At 47.7% G+C, this 14,270-nt stretch overlaps 3 protein-coding genes across 8 annotated transcripts in view; 1 reads left to right on the plus strand and 2 right to left on the minus strand.

Moving 5' to 3' along the window:
• LOC135917996 (microtubule-associated protein futsch-like) overlaps positions 1 to 14,270 on the plus strand; it is a 302,288-nt gene that overhangs the window by 192,587 nt on the left and 95,431 nt on the right. Inside the window, exon 1 of one of the 6 annotated variants that reach the window (XM_065451664.1) lies at positions 6,422 to 6,737. The exons of the other annotated variants lie outside the window; for them this stretch is intronic. The gene's annotated coding sequence lies outside the window, so the exon portion shown is untranslated. Of the gene's footprint in view, positions 1 to 6,421; positions 6,738 to 14,270 lie in introns of those variants that run through there. 6 annotated transcript variants of the gene reach the window in all.
• Positions 257 to 1,054, minus strand: LOC135918892 (piggyBac transposable element-derived protein 3-like). Its single transcript, XM_065452581.1, has one exon. It carries the CDS (start codon positions 1,052 to 1,054, stop codon positions 257 to 259), a length of 798 nt encoding a protein of 265 aa, XP_065308653.1.
• Positions 1,330 to 2,411, minus strand: LOC135918902 (piggyBac transposable element-derived protein 2-like). The gene is made up of 3 exons (XM_065452593.1): positions 2,383 to 2,411; positions 1,412 to 2,027; positions 1,330 to 1,338 (listed from the first exon to the last, which is right to left on the minus strand). Exons 1-3 carry the CDS (start codon positions 2,409 to 2,411, stop codon positions 1,330 to 1,332), a joined length of 654 nt encoding a protein of 217 aa, XP_065308665.1.

A 14,270-nucleotide genomic window follows, 5' to 3' on the forward strand; every position in this document is an offset into this window, starting at 1 on the left:
TGTGTTGCGATGACCTGGAGAGCTTTGCATAACATAAGTGGGCAGTGTTCGTTTGCCGGCACCTGTTGGAGTTAACCCTTTATATCCCACAGGTGTCTCACGAAGTGAACATTACTGAACTCTATATTTTTAAAGAGTTCATGTTCATGGAAAGACACGTGAAAAAAGTTAAAACGATTCCTCTTCATTTTATAGGAAATTTTATTATGCCACAAACGTTGCAGCTAGGAGTGGGGGGTAGAAATTCCCCGAAAATTTAGGATGCATGAAATTTCTCAAAGCAGTTGATTTTTTGTGCATCAACGCACAAATACACAGAACACTTTTTGCAAAAGAACCTTGTGCGCCTGGTGCATGAGCTCAACTTGCACATGGGGGCGTTTTTTTGCGCCACTTTCACTGGCCAATGGCCAACATTGTCGTACCGCACAGAATGTTCAACATGATGGGCTCTCTTTGAAACAACTCCAGCTGCTGAACCTGATGCCTTCAATGAACTAGTTGGTGACACAACACTCGCAGGCACAGGATCATCACCATCTCGGTTCAATCCGGGCATGCCCTCGAGTGAGCGCATCAATCCAAGTGCCACCCGCAACTTGAAGTCAACCAGCTGCATATCTGCCGATTTCGCTTCGCGGTAAAGCAGAAAAGCGTTCACAACCGCAAGATCGATAAGGTGAAAGCATATCCTTTTGTACCACTTCTTTGTTTTCAAGTCATTTCTGTAAAATGACAGAAGCATATCTGCTTTGTCTACTCCACCCATGCTCTGGTTGTACACCCTAATGATGTTGGGCCTCTGCACATCCACATAAGTCTTGGTCTTTCTGTCGTAGCGCCTGCATGTATCAAAAGGTTCAATGCTATGGATGTTTGATGCAGCTGTCACTGTGCGGTTGTCGTTCCAGGCACAGATGACAATTCCTGTGCTCTTTTCTGAGCGGAAGTCGAGTGATCCTCTCTCTGCTTTTTTCAATTCTTTTTCAGTTTTCAGAGGGCAGTTCCCACATCTTGTTTTTCTGATGGTGGCAGTCGCTCCAAGCCCTCTCATTTTCATTTCATTTAAAAGCTCGATTGAAGCGAAGAAGTTGTCGAAAAATACTTCTGTTCCAGGCGGGCAATCATGAGTGAGTCGCAAAACGACCTTCCCACTTTCGCCTACGTCTTCCGGGGTGTTCGGGGGGTCTTCGATTAGGTTGTCACCATACATGTAAAGCCGATATACGTATCCAGAGCGGCCTGCCAGGGCCCAAGCTTTGTAGCCCCATTTTTTAGGCTTACTCTTCATATAAACTTTCAGAGAACGTCTGCCCTTGAAAGGGATAATCATTTCATCTACAGCAACGCAAGTTTCAAGTTTGGCAGCTTGTGAAAATGTGTTATTTAGGCTCGTAAGCACATGACGCACCTTATGGAGACAGTCATAGCCTTCTTCTCCTTTTTCCCGCGCTTCATCATTGTTCCCTGCATGAAATAGGGACATGATTTCGTCGAACCTGTTTCTTGTCATGCAGTCGGCGATATCCGCTTGACGAGTGTTCGCTGACCAGTACATCCTTCTAAAGGGAAGGTCAACAACAGACATGTAAAGGACAATGCCAATAAACGTGCGCATCTCGAGTACTGACACCGGAAGGATTCGCGTGCGATTTTCTTGGGTCCTGAATCTGTTCGTTTCGAAAGTGAGGAACTCAATGAGGTCAGAGTCAACGAGTTTCAGGAACATGCTCAAGGGGCTCTTCACTCTTTTTAAACCGTCCGCAGGCTTCAAAACACTTTCTTCCTCCCCCCGATTGATACTGATGTCCTTTTTCACCCAGTGCCAAGTTTTTGTTTGCTTCTTTTTGGTTGATGTGGCCTGCACTTCTTCTTCACTGTCTGAAGAGCTTTCGCTGACATTCTGCACTGTTCTCTCCTGCGGCGTGTATTCTTCATCGCAATCCGACCCCTCCAAGTTTTCGTCTTCACTTCCACTAGGGTATTCGAAAAGAATGGCTTGAATTTCTTTGTCAGTCAAGCGCTGCCTGCATATAAAAAAATGTTCTTCAATATCAATACACCAACACAAGTCGCTGCTAGACAACGAGTATGAAGGTTCACTTGATGGAAATTAAATTCGGTGCCGCAAATGCTCTGACATAAGCGCTTAATGAAATCATACTCGTTCATGCATTTCTCTGGAAGGACGGACCCCAGCTTCCTGGCTGCCACAAACGTGTATGTAAGTTGAACGAAGTGAAATGCTCTACAAGGAGCAGTCGTAGCAACATGAAACTGCGTAAGCATATTCGCTAGACTTCCGCAAAACTGCTGTCAGTGTTTTCAATATTAAATTATCAGAGTTCAGGTTACCACAACAGAAAAATAACGCACACTTACCGCCTTGGCCGGCTGCACGTGGAGTCCATGTTTTCGATGCTCAAAATGCTGTTGTGCGTAAAACCCCTCAATCTCCCAAAGTAGCGCCATTCACTTCTCTCCTCCTCCGCTCGGCGCGGCCTCGACGGTGGCGCCGCCGGCAGTGGGCCTGCCGTAGCAGACGACGGGTACACGCTACGGGAGGAAATCTGCGGAAAAGTTCGTTCGAGTCCTGCGGAGCAGTTTTTTCAATCTAGATCTTGCTTTGTCAGTCGGTAACTGGCCTTAAGAATGTCGTGTCGGATTTGCGGAAGAAATAGAGAAAAGCACCATTATTCAAGGCGTATTTAAGGCGTAAAGCGCGCGCACGTTGAAAGTTCGTGTTGCTGAAACACGACACAAGCACGCGGTGTGCTCAGACACGCGAGTAATTACCAGAGTTTCAGGTTTTGACAGCGCGAAAGTATGTGCACGTGGTTTCGTAGGTTAATTTACGTACCTGCAGGATGCTTTTGTTCGGCCGGCGCGTGAGAGATTCCGACTGTCTGCGGTCAGCAATGCCTGGCAGCAGGGCCGTTTCTGTTCCGCGCCTTTTACAGATGTACGTAGCTCATGCACAGGTTGTGGTGGCCATGAGCAACGTTTTCACACATAGGCGGTATAGATAATTTTAACAACTTACCAGCATATGAAATCGTTATTTATTTATTACAGTGCAAATGGTTAGAATTTGATAGAAAAGAAAGAAGGAACTTGATGGGACAACTGGAAAGAGGTTCAGAAAATAATTATCCCCCTCCCTCATTGGCACCAGCAACACTTTTGTTGAAGTGCTAATTTTATCTCTGTATACTACGTGCGTCTGTATTCTTTTGCGTTGTAAGTTTTCACAAGGAAGCAGTGTTGCGTTAACTGGAACAGTCAAGGCACACAAGACAGAAGAAAAGTTGATTCTTGGGTTTTACATCCCAACACCACGATCTCATAAGGCACGCCATAATGGGGGCTCTGGATTAATTTTTTTTTGCAGCTGGGGTTCTTTAACGCACCCCCAATGCACTGGACACGGGCCCGTTTTCACACGGGCGTCAAAAGAAGAGGTTGGAGGAGCCGTGTCACTTAACAAAGCCGCGCGTTCTTTGCCACTTGCTCGAAGTCAGCCCGCCCGATCTTGTGAATCCACACTTTTCTTCGTTTTGCGTTGCGCCCGGCGGATGGTAAAACAAAAAGCTTTTTGCCGTCACTGGGTCTGTTGTGGCAACCGTAGGCGCAGCAGCACGGCATCGCAATTAAGCACTCGGCCCTAAGGGCCGATTTACGCTCGAGCCGCCCATCGCCGCAAGCCGCACCGCACGCGTGCGGTCGCGCGAAATATTGCACGTATCAAACACTTGTGCACAAATTTCGGTTTAGAATGTGTAAGGTATACACTGTGCACACAGTGTAAATGGTAATTTGTGCGCAAGTGCTGGATACGTGCAATTTTTCGCGCGAGCGCAAGCGTGCGGTGCGGCTTGCGGCGATGGGCGGCTCGAGCGTAAATCGGCCCTAACACATTGTATAAAACTACCGCGCTCCTTCAAACCGCCTGCCGTACTTCGTCGCGGAGGCCCAAAAATGGGGGTCGCAGGCCCAAGATTGGGGGTCGCAGCGCGCTGGAAAGAAAAGATATACAAAAGCGCGGCGCCTGCTCTGCGCCGGAAAGAAAAAAATATACAAAAGCGCGGGGCCCGCTTTCACGTGACACAGATTGGCCAATGGGGGAGCGGAGGAGGCTGGGGCGACAGGAGGAGTGGAGGAGGAAGCGCCTGGGTGAGCGGGGTGGCGGAAAGATCTAAGAATGGCGCTACTTTTGGAAAATTGAGGGGCTTTAGTTGTGCGGTCCCCGTGGCGCCATCTACTGACAGTGAGTGCAAGCACCAGCTGCCACGTTCGTGGCAGCTAGGAACACGGGGTTCCTAGAGCATATTTTCTACCTCGAAAAAATTAAAATAACACTGCCACGTTTGTGGCACCTGGGATACAAAGGGTTAACGGGAAAACAGGCCTGTTTAGAGCACTTTCCGCAATGAACTTGGCTGATGGGGATAACGTAATTACTCGAAAACGAAGGCTGCTTTCTGCGTCACGAAAGAGATGATGTGCCGTATAATTTCTTCCAGTATGTCAAAATCGTGCTTCATTTCGTCGAAGTCAAGTTCTGCGTTTTCATTTACCGGTTACATCTGTGTCAAGGCTCTGTTTATATTTAGCACAGTACTTTTTTAAGTTTCTTTTCTTGGAGCGTGCAGCAACCATTATATTCCATGCTATGATTGATTGGTCACTTGCGTCTCTTTTTCCACCACTGAACTAGCTGAGCTGCTGCCAATATAATCTCTCAAACTACGCGTCGCGTTCTTTATGTTTAAGTAAGCAATTTATTTAATACTTATTCGTACGAAAGAACGAGTGGTAAAAACAAAGTACGGCAGAAGTTGTTTTGCTGAGGTTTAACAGATGAGTCACTCAGCTTGAAAACGTCCGTAATTGCTTCAGTTTCGCAGGTGTTTGATGGGAAATGTCACTTTTGCGTGGTATCGGCTGCTGCCATCTGACTGTGCGGATTTACGGATAGGCCCCGCAACGCAGAAATGTGAACAGCATAAATTCAACTCATCGGAACTATGCAATGGGTGCGCGATTCCGAACAACGCTCGCGTGGACTGAAATGTGCTGTAGTTGGGCATCGGGAAAGGGCTTAGCCGTACCAGAGCCTTGTCGTCTCAAATAGTTGACCATCACCTGAGCAGAAGTCGAGCGCTGGTTACAAATACTTGTGCTGTACATAGTCAGTGTGCTAATTAAATTAAGGGGGAAGTTGAAAATAACGCGGGTGACGAGGCAGTGAATACTACGATAGTTTGACCGTTTATATTCACTTCTTGTCATTGCGGCCATAGATAGACTGCCTAAATGATACATGGTACTGTTAACGCAAGCAAAGACCTAAGAACGTACCACGCAATGTGCACAGGATCGTGGGCGAAGTAGTGGAACGTGGGCGCAATGGGTAAAGCCTACCGCGGATGAATCACGCTAGGCCGAGTCCGCCGTTCGCAGTCTCACTAGCTGGGGTGGGTTTTCTTGAAGAGAAAAAGCGAAGTGGGCGGCTTCATGGAGAGTTGGCTTGCGAAGGCTGAATGCGTGAAGTAAGGCGTGTGAAGACTCGAGGCCTAGACATTTGGGACCAACAGTAAACGGCAATGCTCTCTCTCTCTCTCCCCCTCTCTCTCATCCGTCGAATTTGTTTCTTTCGTACATGGCAAGCATAGTAACCTAAACGCGCGACTTTTGTCACGCGGATGCATATGCGTACACCGCGTTCTGCTGTTCACATTTCTTAGGTTCTGATTAGGTAGAGAAATGATGGCGTCGTCAGCAATGTCATGCGAAACACTCCGTTCATCCGCCGATGGCTACAGCCAAGACTGCTCTTATCTGTGTTTGTCCAGTGTCGGGTAAAGTACGTCAGTGTGCATTCTCGATGACTAGAGTAATACGTCTGAACTGCTCCTGTCCGACAACGGCAAAGCGCCAACGTGAGCGGCAGCACTTAACGCACTAAAGAACTGCTCGCGTGCGCCTGTTGAAGCCGGGCATGAGAATTTCCAGCTCGTGCCACGTCTCGGCAAGCCATTGTTTCTGCTAGCGGTGGCATTCCCTGCGACGCGGGCGCCCTGTGTGGCTCGGACGCCCGCCGCCGAGGGTTCGGATGCACGCGCGATCCCGCCGCCGTACACACGGCTCGAAGCGCGGGCGAGCATGATGAACCCGCGTCCCCGGCGCGCGCACTATATCGCCCGCCCTTGCAGCTGCGCATGCCGCGCACGCACGGCGCAGGCAGTGGCGCAGCTGCCGCAGAATGCCGCTGTTTCCTGTGACCCGATGGACGGAGCAGCAGCTGCAACATGGCTGCTATCATGCGGCCATGTGCGCCACTGCGCTATGTCTCGCGGCGCTGCCGAGGAACAAGTGGCTCGGCCGATTTCTGCGCGCTTGTGGAGCGCAAACAAGCGGAGCGCGGCGCTGCATCTGCGGCGTCGAGCTCATCGTCGCCGGTGGCGCCGAGGCTGCTTGCTGTGCGCGCCGCGCAGTTTTGTGCGCCGATGGCGGCGGCGAAGTCCTGGTCTGTTGTGTGGCACCGGCACTGGCGGTCAAAGTAGCACCTAGTGGCGGCGTTTCGCGGCTTCTTCGGGGTCGTTTTCGACGGCTGTCCCCTCCGCTGCGCATACGCGAGCGTCGAGAACCGTGCTGTGAGCCATTATTCTTCTTCGTCCGCCTGACCCCTGGCCCACGTGCGCGCCGGCGATAGGCACTCCCTCGTCACCCTCGTGGTTCGTACATGCTTCAGAATGGCATTCTTTTGCTTTCTTGCGACGTCTTGGTCCATTTTGTCGTTATATGTGACTGGCAAGCGGCCTTTAATCTGGCGGTGGGTCTTAGAAACGAACTTTGTGATGCCAGTGATACGGTCGCGAAGTGTTCCTCGAAGCCTTGATGTACATAGCGACACTAAAAGGCAAGGGTGAGTTGAAATTAGCCTTTCTTCTAAAGACCTAGGATATTTGGGTGACGAAATCTTAGCCCCTGCGTGTGATCTTCCGACTTCTTTCTGTTACGTCCTTACCCGCCGTGGTTGCTCAGTGGCTATGGTGTTGGGCTGCTGAGCACGAGGTCGCGGGATCGAATCCCGGCCACGGCGGCCGCATTTCGATGGGGGCGAAATGCGAAAACACCCGTGTACTTAGATTTAGGTGCCTATTAAAGAACCCCAGGTGGTCAAAATTTCCGGAGTCCCCCACTATGGTGTCCCTCATAATCAGAAAGGGGTTTTGGCACGTAAAACCCCATAATTTTTTTTAACAATTGCGTGGATATACGTGGTTCGCTGTCTCTGTAAAGATACAAGCACGTGGTCCGCTGTCTCTGAGAAAAAAACAAAAACGAGAAAAGCTTTAGGATTAAGGATCTCTGGCTGTCTGTATTGGCAATACGTGAGTAATGTTTAGTCCACGGCATTACAGCGAAGTGGATATACTGGGCACGTTAACGTGTCAACACGTTGTTTTGGGCGATGCAACTGGCAATGAACGAAAAACAACGCTGGCTTGCGGCCAATGTCGGGATGTGTCTGATGCGAGAGAGCTGGTGGTGTAGAAAAGAACACGTGCACTGGTAAACCACCTTGATTTTGTGTTCTGGTGTGGGCCGCTGTTCGGGCTCACAGCGATTCTGTTGAAGGTGATGTGAGGAGGTCACTCATGGTGCGTCGGGCTTGCGCAGTTTAGATGAAGTAGAATTGATGGCATTTGTATAAACCGGTCAAGTGCATGAAGAGCTGGGCCTTTGTACAAAGCTTTCTTCGTAGAGTGGAATTAAGCATCTCATCTGCTCGTTCAGCGCTGACAGGCGTCAGCTCACAGCAGCGATGCGCACCTTAGAGCAAGTTTCGTGGTCAGAATAAGGCGAGGAGCTGGGCTAGCCGCCTTTTATTAATTTTGAACTGGACTGACTGACACTAACGAGGGTAAAGGACGCAAGTACGCACGACTTAGGACGAGAGAGCGCTCTCTTGTCCGGTCTGGTGTGTCTGTGTCAATTACCGTGAATAGTGTCATTTAGCCAACTTTAACAAGAATTTCACTGATAAGTACTGATTTCATGCGTAACCTGCCGTAACTGACGTGCCTTTATTTACAGTAGGCTAATGCGTGCCTTGCAGGTTGCCGCAGCGACGGATTTTGGTTAACTACGCGCAAAAAGACAATCGGCTCGTATTCACAAAAAAATCTGTGCCATGACCGTTCTTACGAGAAACGTTTAGCTATCTCCGACTTTCTGCATATATGCCGAAAGCTGCCGACCAATGAAGGAAAAAGAAAGCGCTGACGAAGAACAAGCTTTGTTATTTCATGACTTGGTCGAGCGGTGGTCTTGGGGCCGCTCGGGGCCGCTCTGCATTAAATGAGTCGATCACCAGCAATAATGGTCTAGCTACAAGTCGAGTTCACTCAGCGTAACTCGCACCTGTTAAGTTGACCTCCTTTTTCAATAGCTTTACCTGTTGATTAGTTATGAGCTGTGTGTACTACTTCTTCACATACGTGCACTATCCCTGTACGCGTTCCTTCCTCTTACCTTGGGCAATTTTGTAAGCCTTGAGAAGAGTTGAAACCCAAAGATAACTCCAAGAACACAAAGTAAGAATGAAGTACTCCACGCTTACGCGTAGTTGTGATATGCATCGAACTATGCATAGCTGCAAAAGTTGGTGTTTTCTTTACAATTATGCTATGAAATAATCAGCAAGCAAAGCTGTGCCCCGTACTTCTCCGAAACAGTTTTTCAAATGGTGCCGAATATTGTTTGCTCATCGGTTATGATAGGAAGTGGATGCGTTCTTGTTCAGAATAAGCGCGTTAAATGTCGTAGAAGCGGAATGAGCAAGCCGTAACAGACATGTGAGGGCGAGAGCTGTAGAAGGGCGTGGGTGGTTACAGAAACGATAACCTTTAGAGCTGCCCAAAGTTCAAGCTACTAGTCACCAGCTGTATCTACATGAGGTAACTGAAGGGCAAACACCTTAGGTGGAAAAATCCAACGGTTTATTGCGGGAATGGGCTGATGTTGATCTTCTGGTACCAGACTGCTTTACATGTTACGCAAGAAAACGTTACCCATTACAATTACAGCTACATCATAAATGTCCTGACCATGTCCTGGCCCATAAAGGTAAATGAGCAATTACTAAAGTATAATCGATTTAGTACTCAGGGAACTCCTGCTTCTATCAGGGAAAATTAGTTTTAACTTTATTGAAAGGGAACTAAAGTCGCGGTAATGCTAGCTCGCGTAATAGAGAGGGATCGTAACGAATACGTCTTTTGACACCGTGTAGTCGGCTGGAGGAGTTGCCAGTGTACAGTCAACGAGCGACTTTCCGGACGCCTAATAATACGGACGCCTTCGCGGCACCACCACGTATCCCATAGAGTCAACGTATACGAATGCCTGAAATTTCAGACGCAAGAACCCTTCGCCGCCCGATTTTCCTGACTTTTCCCTGTGACCGCAGGTCCGAAACGGCGTTATTCAAAGCTATCACTTACGCCCTTTTGACTACCTCGCCGCCGCTGTAAACGCTAGGCCTAGCTGCTTTACGTTCGCTATTAAGGTTCTTGCCGTTCGGCGCGGTGTTTTTCATTCAAAGAATTGGCCGCTGTAAGCAATGACTCCGATTCCCTCTTTGTGGTCCTCGCGATTGGCTTCAAATCTCAGAAAGCACGACGCGTTACATAATGCTGGTTTCTGAAAGTCAGCTTCGCCTCAGTAAAGTAGTGTTACGCGGTGAAGCGCACATGAAAGCATTTGCGGTGAAGCATAACAAGCGCGGGAAGGGGCGATTGTCACGGGACACAGTATCTATTTCTTAATTATACACGCTTCCGCCCGCCATCTCCTGTCGCACTACGAGGACCGATGTGCTTAATAAGTGTATTGCTGGCCTTTTGGGATGTGCCTGTGGAGATTTGAGCCCTTAACGGCAGTCAAAGGCAAGCATCCATTTTTTTCGAAGTGCCTGATTTTAAGGGCGTTTCCGCGGCCCCTAGGGAGTCTGAAAAATTGGCCGTTGACTTTACAACTGACCAAAAGGACGCTTCAAATGGTCTGTGGGTCGAACGCGGCGTGGAAGGGGGACGGAAACAGGGAGGACCTACGCATTGTGCAATGAACGGGAAAGGAAGCGTGCCGCCGCTTCTTTCAAGGAGCTTGAGCTCAAACAGCACAGCGTTGGCTGACACCGAGATGCAGGTGTCCTTCATCCAAACCAAAATAAACTCTTCAAAGTTGTGAAATGCAACACTGAGGCGTTGTGCACGGGCTGAGAGTATGTCAGGACAGTTGATGTTGACATACCAGCTGTTGAGAAAGAATCCCGCTTGTGACAAAGTTCCGGCCTCATACCAATGAGCTTGCTGTCAATTGATAAAAATAGTTCATATCCGTTCAGTCACGGCATCCACATTTGTGGACGCGACCTACTTTTTCCATTTCTGTGTAATGGTAGCAAGGAATAGAGCACAAACATTAAGCTTAATGAACATTCCGGTAACCTAAATTACTTCCATTTTGCTTCTGAGTGACATGTATCGTTAAATAGTAGCGCTTTGGTGGAGGCACTATTACGTGACGCTTGACGTGGGGCATGTCGTTAGCAACCTTGAAATATATTTTTTCTTTCTTGAAATGCTTGAGGCTAATGAATAACTTGTGGATGTAATTGGAGTGGGGGATTTAATCCTTTTTACGGAGAAATGTAGCATCACTGACTTTACAATATTTAAATACTTAGTTACTCTGTAATTATAATGACTCATCATAAAATGCTTAGAGTCATTCTACCAGCTTGATTTGCTTTCAGTGGAGTCTCAAGCGCCACCTATGTTTCACACATATATCGACAGTCGATCACGATTCATGACTGAAGGGGATATTCGGAAATATTTGTTTCTGTATGCATCTCCTTTTTATTTGTATTTGAGAATGTTCGACTCGATTTGCAATGAGTTTTAGCATTTTTTCTAAGATATTTTACTCGCTGTGTATTTTGCTAACCTGTCCTTTCTGATTTCTTCTTGAATAAAATAAATGCTACTTCTTACTATTCGAGCTGGATGAAGTCGTTTTTTTATTTTTTTAGTTTGCTTACTAGAGGGTGACGGCATCGGGCGGCATGGTGTCGGCCTGTCTTCACGTAAAGCAAAGTTCTGTATCACTCAGGGGATTTCGCAAATTCACTCAGGGAACATCTAGAAAACAAAGGGAATTAGGAAATGTAAACTTGCTGATACCCTGATTACAGTGAGCGTTACCGAGAAAATGCTTTAATCGATCAATTACAAAACTAGCGAAAATTGTCATTCATTAGAATATAATCGTACAAGTCTGGCAGGCGACAGGCCAAGCGGCTCAGTGCTCTAGCACGACAGCATGTACTTTCGAAAGAGCCATGATGGCGTTCCTCCATGAACGTGCCCTGCGACTATGTTGCGCAAGAGCAAACGCCCTTTGCGCGGGCGCTTTCGTATTGGATGCCCGGCAACCACGAAAACGGATGAACGAGCCGAATAATGCTATTTGCTTCGCGGCCAATCAACTCCGATGCCGTCTGTTAAAATATATGTAGAAAGTAGAAGTGATTGTGTGAGGCAACCTCTGGACCGACTTGAATGACGGTTGTTGTATTTGAGAGAGAAAGTCAACTTGTAGTGACAGTTGCAAACAGAGTTTTCATTTAGGGCTTGGAATTTTTTTCTCTAAGGTTTTGAAAAAGTCTTAGTTTAAACAAGATATGGAAGCCCGAAATTTACATTTTAGTACCTACATATCAAAAACGGACATCGCAGTTATGGGAACTGCATCCGTTAGAGCATCTAAAGGGGATAAATTTGACATAATTTGTATCTTACGTGAAAGTGTTACATTGCTTACAGCGGTTTTGCAAGAGTACTACTCGGGTACCAATGACGTATTTAGATGTACTACTAGTTGCAGTTTGCAGAGTTGTGATATCGTTTTTCATTGCTTTATTTTTGCGATTGTCATCAATACTTACAAAGAGCTATCAATGGCTTCAACAAAAAGTGCGCTTCAACACTCAGTAGATTTTAATTTTTTATTTTAATTGCAACAAACCTCCTCAAGTTTAGCGCTATGGTTGCCGATAAAAAATGATTTCTCCCGTTCCCACGTATTTATATAGGAGATGCCGAGCTAAATGTTTCTCTTTTTAAGATCTACATGAGAGCCCCGCGTCGCATTCATGACCCGTCGCAGTGACACTGTGGAAGCTGAAGAAAGTTGTAACACTGAACTCACCTACTTGACACGGAGCCGGGGCAGGGGAAATACGTTGGGGGAATATTGCTGATAAGTTGATAACAAACTTAGACTATGCTCTGTCCGGGTCAAGTAATGCATTAGCCTCACATTTGATGACCAAAGTGGGGCCCTGACTTAGTTCCTGGATCGAACCCCTAAATTTCTGATAATAGCAGCTGAGCTCATCCTAGAGAGTGAGGTTGTCTCGCCACGAAGTAGCTACAGGTACTACGAATCGTATGCACACACGTATGATGGCTGCAGGTCACGGGGCATTTCGAAGAGGACACTGTAGAGAGGAGGCCGGGCAATACTAGCAGCGGCTACGCCTAATTGAGCGACGTGCCGGGCTACGAGTTCGACACCAACGTCGCGCACATCGATGTCGCCTCACCTAGGGCAAGCCGCAACAACATCGTGGCAATTGAAAAATGTAAAACGGTCAGTTCTGACCACTGACAGCCGGTTCAGAGTCGGAGTCGGGCCATTCCTGCAACAAGTACCTATCAGGAGGAACGTTTAAAGGTGTTTTGACGGTGCTTGGTTACTTGTGCAGGATTTGATAGCTTTTACCGTTTTCACGTGCAGGAACTCGCATTGTAAAGGTGGGATTGAAGTTTAAACCGAGACCGCCATAATGCAACGTTTTAAGCAAAGTCGAAATGATCTGCGCAACTCACTCTGCAGACTGTTCAGCGTTGCGATAACGCGTTAGCACCGTCGTTCCATAGCAAACATAAACTGAGAAATAAATTAAGAATATCGCAATTTTCATTTATTATCACTACATTACTCTGGATCACGAGTTCTAAGGTAACCAGATAATTATGGGAGACAAACCTGTAATACCTAGATGGAAACACTGTTGAGCGTTAGTTTGGGGGCATTGTTTCGACATGCTAATTTGATTTGTTATGAGGACGGTGTAGTTGTCAGCTCGCCTCCCGATATTGAGGCTGAAAATGTTATGCAACAGCTATCTCCTGGACTGATAGAAGTGAGAAGCATTGTGCACCGTCTAACAAAAACTTTCGCACAAGGCTTTCAGTTTTGGTCACCGAGGTCACTCTTAGTCATGGTCGTTTACTCTTCGTTTTGATGAGAAATCAGCAAATAGCCCATTTGCCGAAAAAGCCGGCGTCTGTGGCCGCGAAACCGCTCCTAAATTCCCATTCGCCGCAACACCACGTCACGTGCGCGCCTCGACGGAGCAGAGCGGGCGAAGGGAACACCTGCTGACGCGCGGCGTATCAAGTGCTGCGTGAGTGAAGAGGGCGTCGCCGCGACGCCACGTCACCCTCGCTCTCGGAAACCTGTGTTATCCGCGCGTTCCTTGGCCGTGCAAGCTCTCGCCTGAGTTTTAACTTTGCCTAGGTAGTCGCTATAATGAAACGAATCTATAAAAACAGAATAGATTCGAAAGGAGGAACGTTGGGAATAGTGAGTTTCGAACTTACGACCGAACGCTCAGAAGCCGAGTGTCTTACCCACCGAGCTAAACCGATGTCTCATATATAGCAGGCCTAGGCACTCTGCTTTATGGTATCATGCTAATTGTACCGAAATTTCCATTTCCAAGCGCGGTATGACGAAAGCGGTGACGTCGAAATTACTACGGCTTGCTCGGGAGCGTCCCCATTATATTCTGTGGCAGTCGAGTAAGGTAGCCGGACATCACGGATCGAAGTGCACCGGTCTTGTGCTATCTAAGAGGAGCTGACCAAGCGTCTCATCGCGCTCGCTTGTCTGTGAGGAGTTCATAACTCGAAGGACAGGTCTTCAATAGGACATTAATGCTTTCACATTCACAACTCACAAGAAGTGCTTTGGATTTTTGTTTTCCAATACGCACAATGCCAGTCGCTTAAGTCTTGGGATTTGCCTCTTTTATGGGATCGCGTCATACAATACCGCACTTCCGACACCCAAGTCTAATAAACACTGGCGGCGGCACCGAGGCTCAACCTTTGCTTTGACTTGTCGCC

The sequence above is a fragment of the Dermacentor albipictus genome, chromosome 2, assembly GCF_038994185.2.
Source record: "Dermacentor albipictus isolate Rhodes 1998 colony chromosome 2, USDA_Dalb.pri_finalv2, whole genome shotgun sequence".
Taxonomy (NCBI): Eukaryota; Metazoa; Arthropoda; class Arachnida; order Ixodida; family Ixodidae; genus Dermacentor; species Dermacentor albipictus.

What these genes read in the sequence shown, in the direction of transcription:
- LOC135918902 (XM_065452593.1), bottom strand. Translation starts at nt 2,411, where the DNA reads ATGGACTCCACGTGCAGCCGGCCAAGGCG. An exon ending in ACGTGCAGCCGGCCAAGGCG is followed by an intron (nt 2,028 to 2,382) that starts GTAAGTGTGCGT and finishes TTTTATATGCAG; the next exon opens with GCAGCGCTTGACTGACAAAG.
- LOC135918892 (XM_065452581.1), bottom strand. Translation starts at nt 1,054, where the DNA reads ATGAGAGGGCTTGGAGCGACTGCCACCATCAGAAAAACAAGATGTGGG.